The sequence below is a fragment of the Phaethon aethereus genome (assembly GCF_964289735.1).
Source record: "Phaethon aethereus genome assembly, chromosome: 1".
Classification (NCBI taxonomy): domain Eukaryota; kingdom Metazoa; phylum Chordata; class Aves; order Phaethontiformes; family Phaethontidae; genus Phaethon; species Phaethon aethereus.
Window position 1 is genome coordinate 121,353,942 of NC_138575.1, and position 26,776 is coordinate 121,380,717.

A 26,776-nucleotide genomic window follows, 5' to 3' on the forward strand; every position below is an offset into this window, starting at 1 on the left:
AAGTTTGGGGTTAAAAATCAGTATAGACTAACCAGAATGAAATTATCTTAAAATAGGAGCCATGATGGCTTGCAGAAATGTCTCACTTCCATAAAGAAGGAGTTACAGACACCTGTGTCCCCTACTCTTGATTCTAGGGTGAAGGACAGGATTGAGCCACTCAAAGATATCACATAGGTACGAGATATTAATGCTCAAGTGAAAAAAATCAGATTGAGAGGATGCAATCTATGTTGACAGAGAAAATATGCATGTTTTCTTATAATACAGAATGAATAAATATAAAAATAAATAGTTAACCATGCAGGTATACATGTTCTTTTCCTCCAGCCGATACTCACACATACATATGTACATACATCATATGGTAGCCTATTTTAAGATGAAGCAAAGTAAATGCATCCATCCACTGCTGCATTAGATAACCTTAATCATAGTTTATATAACCTTAAGCATAGTTCTGTATCATTATATACAAAATAATGGAAAGCTTATTTGTGTATTTAAATACAACTCTGACCTGACTATATTGGCTGAAATGTTGATGAGTTGATGAGTCCTACAGTTCAGATATTACAGACCTCTTCGTGGAAACACACTCAGTTTCAGTTGCTCAATGACAAAAAATAATATGCCATATCAAAATCCAAAAGCATAACAAGGAAGTGGATTCACCAAGCTTAAGCAATGCACCAGTAGTATACGACAACGGATCATGAATTACATGGGACTTAAGTATCTACTAAATCATTAGAAAGCTCTTTGAAACATATTTTTTAAAAGAACAGAGCAACCTTATGTAAGGAATCAGTAAAACACATACATAGAAAAATAAAATCTATAATATAAGTCATATAAAAACATAAATTTTTCCATCAATGACACACTTTTCAGAAGGGAAAGATTATTAATATACTGAGGAGAAGTACAAAAACATTTCCACATATTGTAGGATCATAAACACAAACACATTCTTAAATATACTCTGCAGCAACATTTAACTCAAACTACTTTTTTCCATTCTGCATTACCCTGGAACTATATATTTCAAATTTCTGCACACATAAATCATTTGTATGCGTAATAACAGCTGCACTGTGTGTAATATATAATTTAGATATGTACTATACTGAAAATATTTTTCCCACATATACTTTCTCCCATGATTTTCTTACAATGCTTATGCTTTTAAATGTTGGATATTCTTTGCCTGAATTCCCTGTACTTGCTGAACAGTGCCTCACATTTCCTCACTTTGTCGGTAGATTAATGCATATAACTGCTTTAGAATAGATTGTTTCACTTCAGTACATTGGGCTTACAGCACAGTTTACTGTGTTCTTAAGCCTCCAGTGTTATCTATGAAGATATTTGAGATTAAAATGTTATGAAAGTATAAATATAAATTACATACCTCATTTAAACATAACCAAACAAATTTAGACTCGGGATTTCTTCTAGTCCATGAGTAACATTACTAATGAAAAACAATTACAACCCAACACGTGTTTTATGACACTCAAATTTCTTTGGCACGTAGGAGTTCCTTATCAAAGTTAAAACATGAACCCATTGCCACAGCACCAGGAAGCTGGTTTTATGTCTGGTATAAAACAAAAACCATGTTATTTTCCCCTCAAGCATGCTAGAAAAAGCAGGGCTGTCTAAAACCTTTATGTCACACACAGTCGTAGGGACACAGCAATGCTAATGTGAAATACGTTACTGGAAGGATGACATACCATTCAGCTATAATTGACTCAAAGTAAACATCAGGCATTTGGGGGGAAAAAACAAGAACCATAGCTGCCACTGCCGATTGGAAAAGAAAGCCATAACAGCCTACCTGAGACAAGCGAGACTGTGTCTTTCTCCCATGAGACAACAGTGATGTATGCCTCCACAGAGGAGGGGATAATGCACTTGAACACTGCTACATTGCCTCTCATGGCTTTCTGGTCCTCCACACGGACTGTATAGGGTTCCCGTAGAACTGAAGATAGAAGAGGAGGTTTTGTTAAACAAGTCGTAATCACACATCCCATCCACTTCCTCAGTTAGCCTTGCAAATGTTCCCCCAAGAAGGTTACTCAGGTTGTGAATTCTTTTGCCTCGGTAAATGATAAGGTTTTGCAAGGATGATTACAAATTCATATAAAAGCATTCCCAGATCTTTTTGTTACCTCAAAATCTGCATTTCAACATATTTCTGTGTTCTTCCATACCAAATTCTGTGGGCAAGGAGAAAGACTTTTGTAAGAACTGCATATTTATATGGGTAAATGGTGTTACGTCTTGTGTACTTGCCTAGTTTCTCATGCCCACATTGCCCAACACAAATCGTTTTCTGCTCTATCAAAGGGTACAAAGTACATAGAAGCACTGTGTGCGAATTTGACATCCAGAGGTTAGAAGAGAAGGTCAGTGTCATTTAGGATTTTGAAGAAGTGAGAACCAAAGGAGAAAATCGACGGACGTGACAGACAGAGAAAAAGCAAGATGCCTCAGAAACACAAAGAAATTATACTGGGTAAGCTAAGAGCTATATTCAATTGACCAGCTCTGAAAGAAATAGGTTAATGTTAAGAAAACAGAAGCTATGATTCAGAGTTGTATTAAAAAACAGCATGGGAGCAGTTTGATCCAGGATATGATTTGTCTAGCATCTGGAAGAATTAATTTAATGGACAAAGAGAAAAAGAACAACTGAAGAAATCCTTCACGCCAAACTAATATTGCCAGGATGAGATGAAGTTGCATTGTGTAGGAGAATGGAAAGAAGGAAAACCCTGGCACTGAAACAATTCAATGAAGAATGAGGGGTGAAAAATCCTGTGAGCAACAGTTAATGGAGACGGTGGTAGAGCAGAGAAGAAACAGGTGTTGTCTACTACAAGAAGTAAGTGGGCAAGACAGGAAGGACAAACAGCAGCATAGACCCTCCACTGGACCATAAGGTCAAGGTGCAAAAAAAGAAATCACCACAGCCAACATAGTTATATATCTTGAAGTGACAAACCGTTCCAGTGAAAATAGGGATGAATGTATTGAAAAATGACATGTGTGTCTGAGGCACGTACATGCCTGAGGGTAAAAGTTATTGGGAAGAACAACCTCGGTGCAGCAGTGTAACCAAGTCAGCAATGCTGAACTGCAACATTACAGTGACATTTCTTGCCTACATATCCTGCCCACAAACATATACCAAGCTCTGCCAATTACATTTATCCACATTGATTCTAGACTGAAGAGTCAGTCAATCCTTTGCAGAGTTTACAAAAGTATTTCTCCACACCAGGAGCACTGGAATTTCTAAATGTCAGCCCCATTTACAATGTATTTCAAGAAAAAAAAGACGGATTACTGAAATGTATACAGAGTTTTCACAAATGCAAACAGCATCAAGTTTTGAGGTCCAGTGCTACTACTGCAAAAAGGAAGACCAAAGTTCTCCATCCCAAGCAAGACTGTAGCAACATAACAGGAATTCTAACCAAAAGTAAATAAATTTAATTATAAATTAAATATCTTTTTAAAAATCAAAACAAATCCATCTTCTATGATAAGATATACACCACTAGTTTTTTAAAAAGTAAATGATTTATTTTTAATCAAAGATTAAGTTTCTTAACCATGTTGTAATTGCTGAACTAATATTATAAGTGCTTTTAATGCAGTGGCTTTAGAACACTGGCTGCCCTGTGATGAAGCAGCCCCCTAATCTTGTTCTACACTGGGGGGAATGGCACATAGATCATCTTAATGAGACTGACTTTTGTCTAATGTTCATGCTCATTCACAGAAAAGGCTTGTTTAGCAGCAATATCCTAACAGACTGGTAAAGGTATCCTGTGTTTTTACAGAACAGTTGGCCATTTTGAAAATCTACGCAGCTGATCATTTCAGTAAAAGCAAACACAGAAACCATATGTGGGGCACAAAAACTGGAAAGAGGTTTATGCATTTCCTTGCCTTAAAAGTTGATATTATTGTAATTTCAGAGGCCCACCAGTTATTTCTAGATCATAGTTTTGCCAGTTCCCATGAATTATTTTTTTCTTAAATCCCAGGGCCCTGAGTTATGAATTTATATGAGAATTTCAGCATTTGCTAAAAAGATCTATTCTTCCCTGCCATGATTGCACAGGAAAGCTTGAAGATGAAATGGAGATATGCATCTTTACTCCCATATGGGACTGGCTTGGAAGAGGATTTGGTTTGGGTGTCTAGGTGGGGGGCTTATAGGTTTTTGGGGGTTGGGGATGACAGTTGTATTATATGCAAAATTACATGCAAAACCACAGTCACGAACACCTGAGCTGGAACCCTTATATCTGCTACCAATATTCCCAGGGAAAGAGATAAATGAGCTTCAGACTTTCCCAAGCTGGCTGTGAGAATGGGAAGAGCTATATTAGTCTTTTTATGACTGTGCTATGATCGGATGCTCCACTGATTGCTTCTGTATTCCTAGGAAACCCTATTGCTGTTGGAGGGCACTGGAAGGAGGAAGAGGTGGAGAAGAAAAGAGATTAGAAAAGGCCCCCCCAAAAAATCATGCTAATGAGGGCCAGTCTGAAACTGTGTACAGATTTCACATGAACAGAAATGTAGCAGAAAGTAACACACAAACAAATAAAGTTTGTCACTTCATATCTGAGCAACATAGGGTTTATGATCGGAACATTAAATACACAGCAGACTCTCTCAAAAATTTTATTTTCCTATGATTGGGGGATGGCACATGCCTTTGGAAGAGATACTCACTAATAACTGTTGTCTGCCGTCAAGCACAATGACAGCTCTGACACACAGTACCAGTTCATATGAAGGAAGGGGATTGTTTAACTTGTTATCCAAACCTCAGATTACCTGAGAAATTGAATCATATGGAGAAATGAATGGATATGGGTAAAAGGCTAAAACAGAAAGGAAAAGGGGTAAAAGAGGCATTTCTGACTTGGCTGAAAAGAGTCGTTATCTTATGAGTCAAGCAGCTACAGCCACCTACTGCAAAGCCTTTTTTTTAGGTCCTTCTGCCATTTGAGTGGTTTATTTCTCGAGCAGAGGAGGAAGGTTGCTTTCGGGATTCCATGAATAAATGGGTCAATGCTGAGCAACGGACATAGCTGCATCCTGTCATCCATGTCATAAGCTTTTACAACTACATGAACACCAGTTCAGAGCCTTAGCTAGGAACGTTGCAAGTTTTAGCCTCCTCTACACCACCACATTAGTTTATCTAAGAAATAGAAAAATTGGAAACTAACGCTGGAAAAAATGCTGCCAAAAAGATGCTCAAAATTCAGATACATTAACAAATCCACAAAGGACAAAAAGTACTACAATTTCTCTAAATATAATTCTGCCAGGCAACTTGTCCACAAATCCATTAAAGGTAAACCAAAAGCACAAAACCCAGAACCAAGTTCCAAACATAAAGTTTGTTACTATGTATTCTTATGAATCTTTGGTTTTCAAACTTTTTTGACCTGTGGAGAACTAACAATTTTCAGAAGCAGCATAGACCATTATAGAAACTCCACGTATATGTAACATGTGAACCTGCTTCTAATAGTCACTTCTTGTGCAAGAAAACCTACTTTTCTAGACTAAAGTTTTAACAAAAGATGAATTTCATGGAAACCTGGTTCTTATTCTTGCCTTCTAATTGTCTACACACTATGGATCTCTGAATGTTAATTTATCATTAAGAAGAAAAGAATATGTTCTCTTATTTCAGAAGAGAGCCACAGACAAATCTTGCTAACTGTTCAGTTTTCATTACGTAACTCCTGTGAAGGCGTATCTCCAAAGGAAAGATACTTCTCTTCTGAGAAAAGACTAGCATAGCTCCACCAACAACAAAGAGGTTACAAGGATTTGCATTAGCCAAGGGTCAGCTCCCAGACTAGTTTTTGTTTGTTTGTTTGAATATTTTAATTAACTGGAGTGGGTAGACAAAACCTTCAAAAACTATGCAATCATGTGTTTATGCGCTGTAACAAAAGGCCTGATTTTGATCCCACTCTAATTCTCCACTGGCTGACCCAGTCTGCAGTCAGTATGGAAAACAGACATGAAACAATTATGCTCATTTGCATCTTTCAGCTTAAACAGAAAGCGCTGCCTATGGACCAACATCAGTTGCTGAATCGTTACACAGGACACAAGTTTCTCTCTCAAAACAAAGCACAACTGAATAAAACCAAATGAAAAGGGACGTCATTAGGCAAGCATTCCTCTTTGCTTCCAGCCCCTATATAAAATCCAAAGACTGCATCTCTTTCTCTCACAGCTCTTTAATGAGTAAGCATTAATGATTTCATTATCAGTTTATTTTTCCTTATACTTGTGCAGAAGCTCAACTGATTATGATCTTTGGAAAAGGAACTTTTCACCGCCAAATTAAATCAAATGAGGGAGGAGAGGGAAGAATCTACTATTTTACTTAATATTTTGAAGAGTTCAGAGGTTACACTTCTGGCCTATCTCCTTTGATTCTCAGCCACTGCTACTCTTTGTCTGAAATACCCAAGTTTCCTCCCTCCTCAAGCCCATCTGAACCCAATAAAAGACTGTACTTACCGGCCTTAATGTGAACATCCTGACTTCTGATTTTCCCTGAAGGATTTTCAGCTGTGCAATAGTAAGTGTTATCATGGATTAAGTTATTAAAGCTTGAAGGAGGGAAGGGGAAAATTTGGAGAGTGCCATTGGGGTGGACGTGGCGGATCCCTGGGACATCGTAGATCTCCTCGCCCGTTGCTAGGTACCATCTGAGCGTCACAGGGGGGATCCCTGCTGCTGGACAGGGCACCAGCGTCCCTGTGGTGCTAGCAAACACTACCTCTTGCAGAGATGCATTGACAAAATATAGACTGGCGTGTAGATCTTCACTGAAAACTGCAAGACAAAAAAGAAAAAGAACAGACCTTGAAAACTCAAGAAATTTCAACTACACACAAAACAACTTGACTGTTACTTGCCACAGAATCAAAAACAGTGCCTAGGGAAAGTAATCCCAAAAACCTATATCCTAATGCAAGTTCTAATAAAATGTTTCTCATTTTAGAAGAAAATATAACCAGATTAAACACACTAGGTAGTTTAAATCCAAAAGTAAAATGGGAAATCCCTTTGTAGTGTAAACTGAAATATATCTGATCACTTTTGCATTTGCTGATGCAGTGTTCTCTGTAAGGCTAGCAAAAATCCAGCAGTAATCTACCTCCATGAAACTTCTAGCAACTAAATTTCTGCCTGGAACACAGGCACTTTCTGTTAGCATTTATAAATTTATTTTTACAGTCTTTCCATGACAAAATGATTTATAAAACAATAAAAAGAACCGAACAATCAATGAAGAAAATCCCCATAATTCTCTAATAATAATACATACCTACGCTTAATACAGACACAACTTAATAAATACATTGTGTAATTTGGTAAGGCCTTTCTAACAAAGACCTATAAACCTAGGTACAAAGCACACTTATGGCAATCTCGATTCTGCCATCCATGTGACTATAGTCCCCTTCCCAACCTTAAACCACAGATTCTGTAACACTGAAAAAAGTCAGTATTGGTCAGAGCACAAGATTAACCCTCATTCTGAATACCTCTGCCATGGGCTATTCAGCTATTACCCAGAGGGCTTGAAGGCTCCAAGTGGTTTGAAGGTTCCCCAACATTTCATCCAAAATACCTTCCTAACCCTCTCTGTTTGAAGGAATATCAGCGCAAGGTATGATTTTTGTTTTCCAATAAACGGTAGGAGATGTTACCAATACCACCACACTGCTGTATATTTGCATATACGGATCACTTGTAAAAAACTCACCAATTTTGCTTGACACAAACACAAAAACTTCCATATTTTACTATATCTCGAATGCAGTAGATTCTGACATGATTTCCTAAAGCAAGTCTGGTAAGGAGTAAGTTTTTGAAAAGGTGACCATAGTGCATCAGGCCCAAGTAAGCATCAATGAAACAGATTCCAAGGTTAACCTTCATTTACACAAGATGGATGCTATTGTCCTGCAGAATTAACTTGTAATCCAAACTCTAAGTCATGAAGTGCCTTGTCTAGCTCTGCTACTTAGTCTTATGGTAGCTTGGAGCACAAAATGGACTATTTTTTCCCCTCTCTCTTCTGACATCTTGAGGAGATATAAGGTGAGGAAATATTCTTTTCTAAGTATCATCTTGGTATTGACCATCAGGAGATACCACCTCAAAAGAGAGCAGAAAAAGCTCTGCAAATCCCTAGAAAGAAAAAAGTAAGAGAGACCGTCCTAAAGCAATAGAGAAAGATGTCTGGCATGCAGGAGGTAGCCAGATAAATGGGCATCACAGAGCACAATGAAAGGCACTTGGAGATTCAGAAAGATTTCTTGCACTGGAGCTGACAAGTCCCTGCATATAGATGAGACAGGTGCTAGTACAGAATAAAGTCCCCTGCAAGAAACAAATCCTTCCTAGTCGGCACAGCCCTAGGAGAAACTCGGGTATCTGGAAAGAAAAAATAGGCATAATAGGACTAAGCAGAGGAAGAAGAAGGGCAGAATAAGATGGTGCCACTTTTACATAATCACGTTTCTAATTATAGTCGTACTTGGAAGCAGAAAACAGTATTGTTGGTAACATAATAGAGAACTAAAAAAGAAACAAAAATTTGGCATTGTTCATCTGCTGTACAAGATATTCTCTACAAATACAAATGAAACAATCAACAAGGCATTTTAATTGCCATTGGCCAACAAGACATAGAAGTAATGAATATAGTCCACATCTGACAACTGTTATTATGCTATACTGTTTCTTAACAGACATTCATGTAAAAACGGTAGATTTGCTGGATGGGAATAAATAGGTAAAGAATACCAAATTTCAAATGCCATAAAGAGAGTATCAGGACCTATATTTGATACTTCCACAGAATCTAACTTTCTAATCAAAATGCAGCACAGCTGAACTAGAGACTCATACTAGCAGCACATAACAATGAATTTTTCCAGCTGCTTTGTATCCCCTCTAGAAGCTTTCACTACTTTTGACAAACTTTCCATCCATCAGCCTATACAATAGTGCTTCATTTTAAAACAGCATCTGGTACACATTCATCTTAATCGCAGACACAAACACACTAAGATCCCTGGAAAATAATTGTAGTGCTATAATACAGACACATATACACAAAGCTGACAATCCAGATGCATTCTGTGGTGGAAAACAATGTGTAAGCTACTTGGATACATTCAACAACAAAAATGGGATTTCAGAATCTTTTATTAAAAAGATAGTTCTCTGCAATGTTCCATGGGAAGAAAGTGATTAGCTGAATAACAGAACAAGTGATATATCAAAACCTAATTGAAACTGAGACAAGTCAAAGACAATATGTAATTATATGTTACTTAATGGTAAAATATGATCCAACTGAACACCATATTTTGCAGTAAGCTGAAGCAAGCTCAGACTAAAAGTTACAAGGGAGAGCGGTAGGGAAAGTTGATGAAAATTATAGATATAAAACAGTGAAGAGAAATACCTGAAGATCAAAAAAAAAAAAAGGTAAGAATAGAAGGGGGAAAAAATCAGGCATGTTCCATCAACTGCCTAAATGCTATTCTGAAAACAAGACTTTTGAAGTATTTTGTCCCCAGAACAATAGCCAAAATTGCGAGGACCCAAGCAAATGGGCACGGGCCTGCCCCACAGCCTGCTCTGCAGGAACGGGCCTCTACAACACCTCTAAGCCAGAACCGAAATGGCTTGCAGTTGAGTCTGACTACACTTGGCCTGGACAGAGATGACATCAGCATTTTCAAAGAGATGACATCAGTTAGCAGGCCAAGGGAAGGAAGGTCAAAGAGGCCTCCTGAATAAGGTTTATTTATTACTGGAACCAACAGTACTTGAGGGACACCGGAGGAAGGCTGCACCTCAGCAGCACTCAGTGAATGCCCCAACTGAAACGACAAGGTGACAAACAGTCTGCACCTGCAAGGACTTCAGGGCAACGAGGCAAAAACCTATGCCCTTAACTGTGCGGTTAAAGGAGCACATAAACAGTTTACCAGGTCAATAGACACAGGACAAGAGACACTTCTTGAATCTCAGGTTAAAGAGATACCATTAACTTACTCACACAACAAGAATGGGAAGGAGAGATACATTTTTTGAAAGTTTAATCAAAATTCCTTAGACTCAACTGCTTGAAGCGATAAGGGGAACTGACAAAGTATAATAGCCAAGGAAATTTCTCCTGCTTTTCAGGGGAGACAGTGCTGCCACATCATGCCTAGCGAAGTGCTGAATATGTCAGCCAGATACAAAATTCCTTTTAGCACTTGAGAAATCTCCTGTCAAGTAGACTGTCTTATCTCACAAAAAGCTGGTCAGCGGGGCTGCAAGTCGATCACACACAGAAACAGAAAGTGAGACTGAGCACTGTATAGCCAGTCTGGGTAGATGTAACCAGACTGGACAGAGATAGGTATAAGGATCTAGGCTGGGCTTTGCATTTTCTATACCCGTACCTATTGCATAGCTAAGACTGGACTTGCTTTTTTTGTTTGTACAGAGATGACCTTTACTCTCTTCTGGCATGTCACTCCTTCCTCCAGGGCTCCTACATATACACATGCTGCGCACTTGAAGGTCTTCTATAAGGGCCTAGCAAATAACATTTCTGCTATTTCTGCCTATAAGGGTGTCATTCATCAAGGCTTCATTGTATATTACACAAGACAAAACAGCCTGAAACTGGTCCTTCAGAATCCTCCTTTTTAATGGGCAGAAGGAGGTGTCACTAAGACATAAGAGAGGAGATGCTCCATTTAAACTACCATACTGGATCAGGCTTGGGCTTGCTCTGTGTAGGACCTCGTGTCCTGGAGGGATCAGCATCAGCTGCAACAAAGAGGTGAAAGAAGACATGCAAAAGCAAACTGTGAAACTATCTGTCCAAGTGAGATCCTCCTGTTCCCTTCCTCCACCCCTTCAGACTCAGACTGCTTCACCTTTAAGAACCTTTACTGTAATGATGCCAAAGTGAAAACATTCATCAAGTCTGCATGTAATATAAGAAAAATGTATATCTGTTCAGCCCAGTGCCAGAATACAATGCAGAGGCTTGATGTTGTGCGCTTCCTTTTCATCATGTTCTCTTTCATGCTTTAGTAAGTTTAAATGACAGGTTTGTGATTTTTGAAGCTAGCCTTTTGTGCCTCATATTCTTCCAAAGATCTCTTTCCACATTCTGCAATTGACACTTTAAAGCCCCAGTTTTCAGTTCTTGAAAAAACTAAAATACCTTTGGGCATCAGACAACTCAACGTATTCAAAAATATTAATAAAATGTATCTGAGCAATTAATTGATACTTGTATTTAAATTGTTTTTCCTGTCCTTTTCAAAGGCTAAATACTCTTCCTCTAATGCTCATGGCAAGGGGAAAGTTTCGTACTAAATGAATAACAATTTCAAAACAAAGGGAAAATTATTTTTCATCCCTTTGATTAATCAAATCCAGCATGAAATATTTACATAGATAAAATAAAAGATATGAATCAAAGTGAAAGTCTGGAGCAAAGAGACCACTGAGATTATTTAGATAAAATAAAAATCAAAGTAGAAAATATAAATTATGTAATTAAGTAGTTGACTGCTCTCTTGCACTACAACAGGTTTATAGCAACAACCTTAACTGTCTTACAGTGGAACATCAGATTTACCAGAGTCCCAGACATCAATATTTCCTCTCCTTTTCTCCACAGTGACATTGTCATTGATGAACTGGGCAACAATCAAGTATATTCTTTAGATTTAATAGATTATATAAGGTGTCACCTTAAAATTTAAGAATTTCTCACTGTTAAATACCAGCAATGTAAACACAAGAAACCTAGAAGCAAACCCAAGGAGTATAATAAAGACATTAAAAAAAAAAGTCTTAGAATAAAGTCTAAATTTTGCCTCTGTCTGAAATCAGTGATCCAAGAAAACTCCCTTTTCAGAAAGCTTCTCCTGGTGCTGACTCTCGCAGTCTGCGCTTGGAACGGTAGATGCCCTGGCTGCCATGACAGCACAGCACACTCCAGCGAACGCTGACAGTTGGGAAAATTTGCCGCAAGCATCTTCTCAGCCTTGTAAAGCAGGTGCAAAGCAGGATGAGACACAGTCCCTTGAGCAGTTAAGTGACTAGGAACCTAGGTAGCCTCATCAACTTATCAAGCTCCAATCAAAGTTTAAGAAAAACAAGACAGTATCAACAGCCTGTGTGCCTGCTGGAGGATGCCCTGTCCCGAGGGACCCCAGGCATTGTGCCTAGGCTGGGAGAGCAGCTTTTCTGAGCCTCCTGCACAGCTCATGTAGTATGACAAATGCAGCCTAAAGGCAGTTTAGACCCCACTTTGGCGGGCAAATGACTCACTTCACTTGGTCCTTCATCTCCACCAGTTAGAGCGACAGTAGGACAACTCTCCATCTTTCTTGAAGACCTCAATTAACTGAAGGTTAGCACAGCTGCCCCAATATTTTTAGCTTCTGGGTAGGTGTTTGTTGTCTACAGTAATAGGTCCTTCTACTATGAGTCCAGCCTGTCTGGCACATGCCTTAGTCCAAAACCACCACATCCTTTGCCAGTCCTCACACCAGCAATTCCACAATACATCTCCAGGTTGCAGAGAATTTAAAGCAAGGCTTTTTTTGTAGTTTTGGTTTTGTTTTGGTGGGGAAGGTGGCACATAGAAAGCAGCAGTAGAATCATAGCAAAAAAGACAAAGATGTTCCGCTTCACCCCCAAAAGAGGGCAGGGGGGAGAGGAAAAAAAAGAAAAAAAAAGAGGCAGAAAATAGAAATTATATACCAAAATGGAAGGAAAAGGGAAAAAAAAAAATCTAACAGGAATGGTGGAAGTCAGAAGGGTGCCAATGCTCAAGGAGGGATTTTTTTAAGGAACTCCTCAGGATCCCATATCTCATGAGAGACCTGGTATCAGAGAGACAGGTCTTTTTTCACTGGCCTGAAATCAGAGTGGGAAGCAGGCAACAAAACATCATCTTGATCATAACCCTTAAAAACATACGGCTATTTGGTAGAGATTATCCTTCCTTTAAATGCCTTTGCACCTTATTTTATTTAAAGCTAAGAAAAAAGTATGCCCATCTACAGAAGAATATTCTACTTGGCATTGCTAAAACAGGCATTTGTTTTTTAGAGGTTGAACTTCTCTGTGACATTTTTGGACCCAAATAAAACAAAATAATTGAGAAATTTAAAGAACAGAATTTAATCCCCCTTTTCCATATGGTCAGTGAAAAATATTGAAATCCTCATTACCCAAGGAAAAGAAAATATTGCCTGTGAGTGACAAATATTTTGTAAGACAATTTAATGGAATTCATATAAAAAGCAATCAAAAAAAACCCCAAAGCATTTCTAAGAAAATGGCTGAAGATATCTAAACAATAAATTGTGTTTAAGGAAACTGAATTAACAGGATCATACTACAGATTCATTACCCCGTCAACTTCTAAACAATATAGTATGCTAGGATAATCTTTTTTGCATAAACACACACAGAGAACTAATAAATGAAACATTTCCAAGTGCGTTGCCGTGACTTTCAAACCAGTAGCAGAAGCATTACAAATGCAATCACAAGTATGCAGATTACTCAGTGCAGAACACAGCCAGAGAAAGACAGACTGGGTGGGTGGTAAGATGCAATGCTAGCGAGCTATGTCACTATTTAGAATTAATTTTTTTTTTCCCCAAGATTCCATAATGTATCACCATGACTGAGATTTAAAAAAAAAAAGCAAAAAAAAAAAGCCACCTAGGCCTTTTCTCCTTTCCTCCAATACATATCCCCTGGCCAAATTAAAAAAAAAAAAAAAAAAAAAGCCCTTATTTTAAAAGAAGAAAAAAATGATTAAACACCTACAAACAATAACATTCTTATCACTGCTCTATTATCAAGTAACAGGCTATGCAGAGTCACCTACAGAAATCACTTCAGCTATTGTGAAAACATCAGCGTGATGAGGCATTACAACAATCCATCTGTGATCATGTCTCCCTCTAGGGGTTTTATCTAACGACTAACACACAAGGTTGATAAATATTATAAATTTTATTAGAGTAAGGATAAACTGAATGCCTTTTTACAATTTTGGCTTTGATTCTGACTCTGGACAAGAATTTCATATGCTCCTCTCAATCGATAAGGATTGAATATTCCTCGCTATTTGAGGGGAGGGAAGGTAAACCACAACTCACACAAGGAATAAGCTCCAGGTGGAGGCAAGATAGGTATCTTCAAGAACAGGGAAGAGGAAAACAGCACTGGATAAAGATGTTCTGACCAGACTCCAAAATATGTCTTACTAAAGGAACTAAAAGAACAAAGAAAAAACAACACTAAAGAAAAGATGGTGAGAGAATGCTAAAACCAACACAAAATAACTTTAGCATGTAAACCAAAATAAAAGCAATTACACAAACCGATTTGAGATTACAAATATAATTAACAAAGCCATGATTAAACAACTACACTAGTAAAAATAAATACAAAAGCAACAAGACGTTTTAAATCAAGTCAACAGTGGAATCAAGGGAAAAAACATTTGTTTGCTATCAGCCAGTTTGTTCTCCTTGATCAATGGTACTTTCTTGTAAACTGCTGAGAAAAGCAGAAAAAAAGCCCAAGTTTTTGTCTGCAGTTGTCATCTCCTACAAAAAGGAAGATAACTCTGCACATGATCACAGGTGTTCATGAGAACAACAGGCAAAAAAACCCTTTTTTTTTTCCCTCAGAAAAATATCCCTTCCAGCAGCAAATGCTGTAGCATCCACTGCTCTGACAAAACATATTTTTCTGATACTTCTTAGGGAGGCCTCTTAATCAGTGAACAAGCAAAGTCATGAAGAATCTTTTTCACCAATTTTTAAATTAGAAAATTCTAACTTGTCCAAACGTGAGCTTTGCATGGATGAGCTCCTAACTGGCCTTGGAAGTCTGACCTGCTGGGCCTGAAGTCAGCCCCAGCACCCGCAGAGTGGTACTCTGAAACCCAAAATCTCTGAATTTGACCAAAAGGCTCCTTGCTTTCTCTTTGTGGTGGCTATCACAGGCCCTGGCGAAGCCAGATGACAAAGTGAATCCCAATCCCAGGCATTCCTCCCAGACTTGACATCCAGGCGTAGTGGCAGAGGATGCCCCAGGAGAGCGGCGATGGGGAAGATGGCACCCAGGAATAAGGAGATGACAAGCAGTTGCTGGCAGAGGCCTTCCCTCTGCCCCTGGGCCTCCTTCTCCTCCCACCTCCTGAGGGGAGATCGTAAGGGAACAAGAAAGGGTTGGCAATATAGCTAGGATGGAGAGCCTGGAGGAAGTCCAGGACAGGCCCGTTATCAGTTATTTCTGTCTTCCTCGTGTAGAGAAAGACTCTGAGGGAATCAGGAGAGTGTTAATTTGCAAAATGTAATATTCCAAATAATGTCCTGTACAGATGTCTACTTTGAGTAGTCATCCCAGAGACTTGGCTTAACATACGGTAAAATAAAAATTTGATGTAAAAATTCACTTTTTGATGTCAAAGCAGTCTTGTAAATTGTACAATCGCTACTGCAGTACAAAACAATAGGAAAATAAATCAAAAGAAGAGTATAGTCTGCAGCAAGTACGGATGAGCTGGCTAGTTTTTGCACTGTTTTAATGTATATGATTGTGTAATTGGTATCATTCAGAAAGCCAGAATTATTTCCACAGTATATAATCTCCAAATGCAGAACTGCTTCCCATGTAGTGTGTTGTGTAATGGTAGCCAATATTTTAGGGCTTAACAGTATAAAATTACAACATGTCCACCAAAAGGAACAAAAAAATAAATTATGCTTTTTCAGATTGCTACTCTGATTCAATGTGCCAGTGCTAAACCTTTTATTCCAAAGGGGTAGTCATTTGAATCAGTTTCAAAATCAGAACCACTAATGAGGATAATTAAGTATGCAATTGCTTTTGCCTACAAAAAAATATCACTACAGAAAAAAAACATGCAGTGTTACATTATCATTCTCACAGGACAGAAACTTCCATTAAATCAGAGCAGGCTTCTGCAATTAAAAGAAAAGGTCCTCAGGTGAAACCATAAAAAGCAGCAGAACTCACAAACAAGTTGCATCTCTTGAAAAGGGAGAAGTGAGGGTTTTGGAGTGCACTGTACAGACCTGAGTGCACAAACAAATGCTGAGTGGTGAATGCAACAGATGCAAGTAACGGAAGCCTTTAATCAGCTGAAAAGGAATAATTTATTTGTGATTGAAATGTTTATTTTAAATTGTGCATTCAATAATGGATTGGGTGAAAGGGTAGATATTCACATGTGATAGGCATTCCAGTTTGGGCTTCGACTTCCTTAACATAAAGGACTTATTGCAAGAACACTAAAAGCAACCAGACAGAAATGAAGGAGGAGCCTTGGGTTTATTTTTCTCACAAAAATATTTTATGAGCAAGAGAAATAAAAATAATTAGCTGTGTCACACTGTTCTGAAAAAATGAATTAATCAATATTTGTATAGTTTTTCATTTGAGTGATTTACAAAATTATCACTTATTCCATAAACAGAGTCATTACTTGCAGCTGACCTAACGCTTTCTTACAGTGTCCTGCTGGCCACCCACATCATGTCCTGATAGGACAACAGAGTTTTACAACGAAACAACAGCAAAGGCTAGCATACTTCTCATTGGACCTGTGCAGGAAAGGGTCAAAATTTTAAAAAAGATCCCTTCCACACAAAGATGAAAGTAAAACAGGTCAAAATTTTCAGTGAAAGTAATTAAGTGTCAAGATGCTTCACAAAGGTATATGAGGCTACAGTTTAGATCAGAGCAGTCAGCTATATTATGGGTCCCACAGTCTGGTCACTTCTCTGTCATCTTTCCCACATCCCAGATGAATGCTCTAATACTCACGCTAGTCAGAGCCTGCAAGATCTTTCATCTGGATGCAGAAAACAGCCAGGACACCCTTCTGGGGTGGGTTCCTATTCTCTGATTTTTCATGCAGGTAACCTCCACTTTCAGTGAGTGAGTGAGCCCTACTGCCAGAGTTAGTCTCCCACCAGACCAAACAAGCCTTCCAGACACCAACCTATAGGAAATTAGAGAAGGAAAAAAACCTCAAATGTCAAAAGATTTGTAAACCCCAACCTCTCAGCTCCATTATTCTACATCACAGTTATTACTGAGTATCCCTAAAAGTGGCCCACAAGAGCTAAGTCAGCTAATTCTTCTCATGCCCTCAAGAAGCCCTGAGGAGCTCTCAGTAGTAACAATTACAAGTTCAGCAGGCTCATGCATCTACAACCTGGAAGCAATCTTATCATAGCTGAAAGTTGACTGTTTAAAGTTTCTGTAAATCCAAAGCAGGAACAGAAAGTTCTATCCCAAAACTATGAGGTGAGAGAAAGGAGAAGGAAAACAGAGGGAAAGATATGGATGTTGCCCAGCTGTATCCCACTCCCCCTCCATGCTCAGCCACTTGGGGGAGAAAGTATGTTCTCCTTGACTGAATCAGCATTGAGAGAAACAATATTGCCCTGAAAAGAAGATAAGAATGGAGGCCTGGGGTTTGGCTGAACCGGCACATCTTCCACCCAGACACCATCTATAAGCTCATCCAGCAAGCCCAGGCATGAGAATCTGAAACACATGCTGAGACGCATCAGTATCTGAAGCAGAAGCTTTTACTGGAAGAAGTCACATAGAAACATTGCTAAATACCTTGGTGCTAAAACAAAATGCAGAAATAATTAGGTCAAAGCTTTAATGGTACAGTATTTCCAGAATAAACACAGTTTTTCTCATCTGTTAGTCCCTGCTAAAGGAAAATCCCAAGCACAACTACAGGCTAGGTGGAGAATGGATTAAGAGCAGCCCTGAGGAGAAGGACTTGGGAGTGTTGGTTGATGAGAAGCTCAACATGACATGGCAATGTGCACTTGCAGCCCAGAAAACTAAATGTATCCTGGGATGCACTAAAAGAAGCATGGCCAGCAGGTTAAGGGAGGTGACTCTGCCCCTCTACTCCACTCTCATGAGACCCCACCTGGAATACTGCATTCAGCTCTGTGGCCCCCAAAATAAGAAGAACATGGACCTGTTGGAGTGAGTTCAGAGGAGGGTCACAAAGGTGATCAGAGGGCTGGAGCACCTCTCCTGTGAGGACAGGCTGAGAGACTTGGGGTTGTTCAGCCTGGAGAAGAGGCTCTGAGGAGACCTTACTGAAGCCTTCCAGTACCTAAAGGGGGCCTACAAGAAAGATGGAGATGGATTTTTGTAGGGCCAGTTGCAATATGACAAGGAGTAATGGCTTTAAACCAAAAGAAGGTAAATTTAGATTAGATATAAGCAAGAAATTCCTCACTATGAAGGTAGAGAGACAGTGAAACATGTTTCCCAGAGAAGTTGTGGATGCCCCATCCCTGAAGTGTTCAAGGCCAGGTTGGATGGGGTTTTGAGCAACCTGGTCTAGTGGAAAATGTCCCTGTCCATGGCAAGGGGGTCAGAATTAGATGATCTTTAAAGTCCCTTCCAACCCAAACCATTCTATGATTCTATTAAAACGCAAATTCTGCCCACCAGGGCCATGGGGATAAGCAGAGCAACCTCTGCAGCACTGCCTGAAAAACAGAGGTCTTCCAAACACTACTGAAGAGAGTAAGAGTACTGAACTCTACTGTATTTCTTAATTAGAAAGTGTTGAACAAAGCCTGTAGTCTTAATGGTCCAAAGTCACCACTATCACCACTAGCACATCAAGGACAAAATGTAATATTAGTGCGGTGCATCATTTACACCATATAATATTGTGGTATAAGAGCATTACCATTTAAGCAACATCAGTGTACTGCCCCCCACCTCCCCTTCATGATTCTTTCCCTTGCATCTCAAGCTTAACTGCAAGTGATTTAACCAAGAAATCGTCTTTTCTCCACAAGTCTGCAGCAGCAGAACAACTCAGGGCACCTGAAAATGCAGGAATGGAAAAAATTCCTGAGTCACAGGCAAGACAATACATACCCTTGTGAATGACTCTGAAGGGAGCAAACCCCTGGGCTCTAGAAATGGCTCTGTGGAGCAAATCCTTGCCTGGATCAGCAACCCCTTCAAGAGCATCATTTGGATTTCCAGGTCTGCTGTACGTTTTCAAACCACTGCAGAACATGCAGCACATCTTAAGCATTTTGCTGCACTAATGCTACTTCACAAATATACTAGATTTTTCCACCCGTGGGGACAAGTTCTCAGTTTGACTGTATTCTTTCTGATAGTTTGCCTGTTGTATTAGACGATGTTGGCTTGGGCTGAGTCACAGCAACATCCCAACTGCAGAACAAGAGCAGCCCTTCCGCATGCACCATACACAGCACCAGCAGAAGAACACGGAGTGAAGGGGGCACAGCTGCCTGTCTTGCTCGAGGGATGTCCCTCAAGTAATGCAGAGTTCAAAAAAAGGGGAGGGAGGGAAAAAAAAAACAACCACATAACAATTACTTCTGGTCAGCACAGCCAGTACCAATAGATTTAAGCAGGTAGTCTGACTTAGGCAAAGCAAACAGAAGTTATACATAATACTGACTATTTTAATAATGAAATTGCTGAAATGTTCCTGAAGTGATCTGGCCCTAGTAAGCATGAAACTAAAACCAGTACTTACATAGGCACTAAGTAGCTCAAACACTACAACACAACAAGACATAATGAAGAAAAGAAGCATCATTAGCATTTGGTTATTGCTCACATTTTGCCTAAACTGCTTCTGAGATCACCACGATGTACTAATTTTTGTTTAGCTCTCACTAAATGAAACATAAGTAAAATGTGCTGGCATTCATGGCTACTGCTATAGAAGATTAAAGCTAGGATAAATTTCTGCAACCTTAAAAACAAAAGCACCAAAAACAAAACTAGATTTTCACTCTACTTATCACTTTGGGGAGGGAAGAGAAAAAAATAGGCAGATCTGAAACAAGTTTTCAGGATTTACTTACGTTTCTTAACAAAACCATACAAAATATAACTTACGGAATGCTCAGTACTTGAACAACTGCAGTCTAGTACTCTCTTTGTCATGGGTTTACTATAGAATTCATACAATATAGCATGCACAGAAAATATTAGTATTTCAAAATACACACAATCCATTACATTTATTTTACTCAATGAGAGGTAAAATCTCAGGAAGTTGAGTTTTGCTGGAAGAGCAAAGGTTTTAAGAAGAAGAAATTAAATATATCTAAAACAAATTTAAATGACATCTCTCAATTTTTTATATAGCATCTAAAATGATGCTACATCTAAGAAGTACTACCAACATAAAAATAAGTTCTCTAAGAGTATTTTAACATTCTGAATAAAACCAAGATAACATTCAGAGTTTGGAAATGGCAAGTTTAGTGTGTTAATCAGTGGGGAATAGAAACATATATGAAAACACTATGAAGATGGCTACAGAATGAGCATATAACACACATTTACATTTTAGATACTCTTGACAAAATACAAGACTAGTTTTCCTTGAAGGGCTCTTTGTTTACCTGAAAAATAAGTACATGAAATGCTCAGGTGTGGCGTGAAAACACCTGGGTTCTGTTTTAGTCCCCGAATCAGGTTTCCTATATCACATCAAGGCAATCACAAGCCCTAAAGCCCAACAATAGCAAAACCCAGCTTTCTTTGAACTTCAGTGAAATTTGAACACTTAAATATCAGTGACAATTTCTGCTTGGCCCTTTCCTGTGTTTTCCAGCAATTTAAAATATAAATACTAACATATCACTTCCTCACTCAAGTACGATGAGAAAAAAAGTCCTTGCACCTTCTTTGCAGCAACTGTCTCAGGTTTTATAATGTTAGCTAAAGTAACATGCACCATAGCTGAATTTATAAATATCTACCAGTCCACTATGTAACATTATCATGTTTACATTGTGGACTCAGCTTTTATATGGCCTGTCAGCCCGACCTCAGTACCAGGGAAGATTATTGAGTGGTTCGTGTTGAGGGCGCTCACAGGGCATGTGCAGGACAACCAAGGCATCAGGCCCAGCCAGCATGGGTTCATGAAAGGCAGGTCCAGCTTGACCAACCTGATCTCCTTCTATGACCAAGTGACCCGCCTAGTGGATGAGGGAAAGGCAGTGGATATTGTCTACCTGGACTTTAGTAAAGCCTTTGACAGCGTCTCCCACAGCATTCTCCTGGAGAAACTGGTGGCTCGTGGCTTAGACAGGTTTACTCTTCACTGGGTAAAGAACTGGCTGGACGGCCGAGCCCAGAGAGTTGTGATGAACGGAGTTAAATCCGGCTGGCGGCTAGTCACAAGTGGTGTTCCCCAGGGCTCGGTTCTGGGGCCGGTCTTGTTCAATACCTTTATCGATGACCTGGATGAGGGGATCGAGTGCTCCCTCAGTAAGCTTGCAGATGACACCAAGTTGGGTGGGAGTGTTGATCTGCTGGAGGGTAGGAGGGCTCTGCAGAGGGATCCGGACAGGCTGGATCGATGGGCAGAGGCCAACCGTATGAGGTTTAATAAGGCCAAATGCCGGGTCCTGCACTTGGGTCACAACAACCCCATGCAACGCTACAGGCTTGGAGAGGAGTGGCTGGAGAGCTGCCCGGAGGAAAGGTACCTGGGGGTGCTGGTTGACAGCCGGCTGAATATGAGCCAGCAGTGTGCCCAGGTGGCCAAGAAGGCCAACAGCGTCCTGGCCTGTATCAGGAATAGTGTGGCCAGCAGGAGTAGGGAAGTGATTGTGCCCCTGTACTCGGCACTGGTGAGGCCGCACCTTGAATACTGTGTTCAGTTTTGGGCCCCTCACTACAAGAAGGATGTTGAGGTGCTGGAGCGTGTGCAGAGAAGGGCAACGAAGCTGGTGAGGCGTCTGGAGAACAAGTCTTATGAGGAGCGGCTGAGGGAACTGGGGTTGTTCAGTCTGGAGAAGAGGAGACTGAGGGGAGACCTTATTGCTCTCTACAACTACCTGAAAGGGGGTTGTGGTAAGGTGGGTCTTGGTCTCTTCTCCCAAGTAACTAGCGATAGGACAAGAGGAAATGGCCTCAAGTTGCTCCAGGGGAAGTTTAGACTTGATATCAGGAAAAATTTCTTCACGGAGAGAATGGTCAAACATTGGAATAGGCTACCCAAGGAGGTCGTGGAGTCACCATCACTGGAAGTGTTCAAAATATGTGTAGATGTGGCACTTTGGGACATGGTTTAGTGGGCGTGGTGGTGTTGGGTTGATGGTTGGACTTGATGATCTTAAAGGTCTTTTCCAACCTTAATGATTCTGTGATTCTCTTCTCCAAGTATATACACTGAAACAGATGGTCTACAGAAGCTTTTTGATAAATGTATCCAAAGGTATAGTAAGGAGCATCGATGACCTACAGTGAGGGACTGACACAAGTGAAATATTGTTTAAAACTTACATCACTAAAGTAACACCAATATGTATATCTCACTACATTGTTAGAAGTTCAATCTAAACAGATCTGTTCTCTTCCAGCTTCCCTACCAGAATACTTTACAAAGACAATGCCTTAAGAATAGCTTCACGGACTCATTTATTTTGTTATCAGTTTTGTCATTAGGATGACAACGTTCTACATAAATCTCAGTAAAAGGAAAAAGAATTCTTAAGTTTTCAGTTTCTTTTTTTTTAAAAAAAAAGACCGGATTTTGCATAACAGCACAACAGGATGTTATACTAAATGTCCATATACCCATCATCTGTGCTCCAAAAGTGGCTGATAAAGGATGGTTAGAGAAAAGACTGTCACAATGCTTTCCTAGTGGTGACAGCTAATTTAAAGTCCAGTATTACACAACTAACTAGAATTACCTTTTCCATTTGCACTCATTTCCTTTCCCCACAGGCCATTTTATTCCCCGTTATTGCATGATCTTTATAATTCTTTCCAGCTCTACTTAAGTGCAAGTTGGGCTATCTTGAATACTGTTCCATTAGAAGAGTTCAATATTTATAACCTTCTTCAGTTCATTTATGCATATGTTGAACAACCCATAAACCAGCACAGGTCCCTGACAGTGTTTTCTCTCCAGCATGAAAATCAATTATTTGTTTCCTATTTCTTTTCTAGCCTATCATTAATCTACATGAGGACCCCTCTTGCCCCACGGCATCTTCCTTTCATACTATTTGATTTGACACTTTGATGAACTCTTTTTAAAGATCTAGTTATGTTATACTGACTATATTATCCTTGCCCAGTTGTTTCGATTCCCTCAAAAAAAAAAAAGTAATAATTTGCAAGGCATGACTTTCCCTTGCTAAGGCTGTGTCAGACTTTTTTCACCAGTACATTGCATTTACCTGTGTGTTCTAAAAACTTTGTTTTTTCTTAAGACCTGCCAGCCTATAGTTCTCTACCTTGTTTTTCTAACAAAAAACCCTGACATTAAGTACCCAAAGAAAAATAACAATTCTGAGTCAATATGAATAAAAGGTTACAGCAGCCACCATTTCTCAAGTAATTATACACTTATTTTCATTTATAACTCTTGAATGAATCTCATCGATGGCTGGCAATTCATTAGCATTCAATGTACTAGTTCCTTCTAGAAATTCTTCCACTTGCAATGACTCTTAACATGAAGTGCATAGAGGGATTGGATTTTCTATGTAAGTTGTGCAGCAAAATCTAGCACACTTATCCCATCAATGGACTGAAAAAACCCGTGAAACCATTTACAGGTAGTTTAGGTCTTGAGAACTGCCAGTGCAGACAGATCATGCAACTCATGTGCAGTAGGTCTGACATGTCTGGTTTTGTGTCTTCTGTACACTACATCTGGGACCACAGAGCAACCAGAGACTGACAACCCCAACCCTAAAACATCCCTGCTGGTGAGCGTACTCTAACTGAGAAAGTCAAGAAGGTCAGTGCAGAGAATTCATGTGGATTTTCTGGAACAGCTTTACCTCCCTACCTACTTCTTTTGCTCCTTTACCAGGTTCACCTAATCTTTTACACATAAGGTGAGCTAATTATCAAGATCTGTTTTGATCTGTTTCACTGTGTACCGATATTTTACTTGGTAAGTTTTAATAATTATTTCTTGCATGTTGGAACACAACATGCATTGAAAAGGTTGCTTCTAATACCTCTGTGTACTCTCCTGCTTAACTACATTCAGGTGGGGTGTACAGGAAAGAATACGTCTAATGTCTGGCCCTTTTAGAAGTTTTATACATTATTTTAAATTAATGTTCTAGCATCGTTTCTTTAGGGATTCAGTTGCTTTGTCCAAGATGACCATTTTCAAATTGTTAGGTTATCTGGGAATTTTTTAAGTTTACTATTTTTCACCTTGACTTCATCACCATTTGTCCAAGACTGAAGGACTGAACATGGATGTTCTTCAAGGTTTCAGCCCTGGAAGACAAGTTCTCACCAATCATGTGTTCTTCCACATTTGTCAGCTCCCTCTATCTTTGAGTTTCACATCATTGGTTTCTTTGTCCTGTTTTGGTTTATATCACGCCCCAACTCACCTTTATAGATTTCCCTTTCCTCCCACAAGTCTTATTCCTTCCTTTCACAGAATCACAGAATCACAGAATCACTAGGTTGGAAAGGACCTTTAAGATCATCAAGTCCAACCATTAATCCAGAACCACCATGTCCCCTAAACCATGTCCTGAAGTGCCACATCCACACGTTTTTTGAACACTTCCAGGGATGGCGACTCCACCACCTCCCTGGGCAGCCTGTTCCAATGCCTGACCACCCTCTCAGTGAAGAAATTTTTCCTAATATCCAATCTAAACCTCCCCTGGCGCAACTTGAGGCCATTTCCTCTTGTCCTATCACTAGTTACTTGGGAGAAGAGACCAACACCCTCATCGCCACAACCCCCTTTCAGGTAGTTGTAGAGAGCGATAAGGTCTCCCCTCAGCCTCCTCTTCTCCAGACTAAACAACCCCAGTTCCCTCAGCCGCTCCTCATAAGACTTGTGCTCCAGACCCCTCACCAGCTTCGTTGCCCTTCTCTGCACACGCTCCAGCACCTCAACATCCTTCTTGTAGTGAGGGGCCCAAAACTGAACACAGTATTCAAGGTGCGGCCTCACCAGTGCCGAGTACAGGGGCACAATCACTTCCCTACTCCTGCTGGCCACACTATTCCTGATACAGGCCAGGACGCTGTTGGCCTTCTTGGCCACCTGGGCACACTGCTGGCTCATATTCAGCCGGCTGTCAACCAGCACCCCCAGGTCCCTTTCCGTCGGGCTGCTCTCCAGCCACTCCTCCCCAAGCCTGTAGCATTGCATGGGGTTGTTGTGGCCAAAGTGCAGGACCCTGCACTTGGCCTTATTAAACCTCATACAGCTGGCATCAGCCCATCGATCCAGCCTGTCCAGATCCCTCTGCAGAGCCCTCCTACCCTCCAGCAGATCAACACTCCCACCCAGCTTGGTGTCATCTGCAAACTTACTGAGGGAGCACTCAATTCCCTCATCCAGATCATCTATAAAGATATTGAACAAGACTGGTCCCAGAACCGAGCCCTGGGGAACACCACTCGTGACCGGCCGCCAGCCGGATTTAACGCCATTCACCACAACTCTCTGGGCTCGGCCATCCAGCCAGTTCCTCACCCAGCGAAGAGTAAACCCATCTAAGCCACGAGCCACCAGTTTCTCCAGGAGAATGCTGTGGGAGACGCTGTCAAAGGCTTTACTAAAGTCCAGGTAGACAACGTCCACTGCCTTTCCCTCATCCACTAGGCGGGTCACCCGGTCATAGAAGGAGATCAGGTTGGTCAAGCAGGACCTGCCTTTCATGAACCCATGCTGGCTGGGCCTGATCCTTTGGCTGTTCTGCAGATGCCCTGTGAGCACTCTCAAAACCAACCGCTCCATAATCTTCCCTGGAACGGAGGTCAGGCTAACAGGCCTGTAGTTCCCAGGATCCTCCTTCCGGCCTTTCTTGTAGACGGGCGTCACATTGGCAAGCCTCCAGTCTTCTGGGACCTCCCCTGTTAACCAGGACTGCTGATAAACGATGGAGAGTGGCTTGGCAAGCTCCTCCGCCAGCTCTCTCAGTACTCTCGGGTGGATCCCATCAGGCCCCATAGACTTGTGGGTGTCCAGGTGGCTTAGCATGTCCTTGACTGCTTCCTCCTGGATTATGAGGAGTACATTGTGCTCTCCATCCCCGTCTTCCAGCTCAGGGGGCTGAATATCCTGTGGATACCTGGAGTGGCTATTAAAGACTGAGGCGAAGAAGGCATTAAGTACCTCAGCCTTGTCCTCGTCCTTGGAGACAATGTTCCCCGCCATATCCAGTAGGGGATGGAGATTCTCCTTGCCTCTCTTTTTGTTGTTAATATATTTGTAAAAACATTTTTTATTATCCTTTGTGACCGTGGCCAGACTGAGCTCTAGCTGGGCTTTTGCCTTTCTAATTTTGTCCCTGCTTGACCTAACGAGGTCCTTGTACTCTTCATGAGTTGCCTGCCCCTTCTTCCAGAGGTGATAAACTCTCCTCTTTTCCCTGAGTCCCAGCAAAATCTCCCTGTTCAGCCAGGCCGGTCGCCTTCCCTGCCAGCTCTTCTTAGGGCACATGGGGACCGCCTGCTCCTGCGCCTTTAAGATTTCCTTCTTGAAGACTGTCCAGCCTTCCTGGACCCCTTTGTCCTTCAGGACTGTCTCCCAAGGGACTCTCTC

General features: G+C 40.5%; 1 protein-coding gene across 1 annotated transcript in view; it reads right to left on the reverse strand.

Moving 5' to 3' along the window:
* The window catches only part of DSCAM (DS cell adhesion molecule), a 491,161-nt gene that overhangs the window by 400,433 nt on the left and 63,952 nt on the right, over positions 1-26,776 (reverse strand). The window contains exons 2-3 of the mRNA XM_082014240.1: positions 6,589-6,906; positions 1,847-1,993 (exon numbers count right to left, since the gene is read on the reverse strand). Of these exons, the coding sequence (XP_081870366.1) occupies positions 1,847-1,993; positions 6,589-6,906 (465 nt within the window). The remainder of the gene's footprint in view (positions 1-1,846; positions 1,994-6,588; positions 6,907-26,776) is intronic.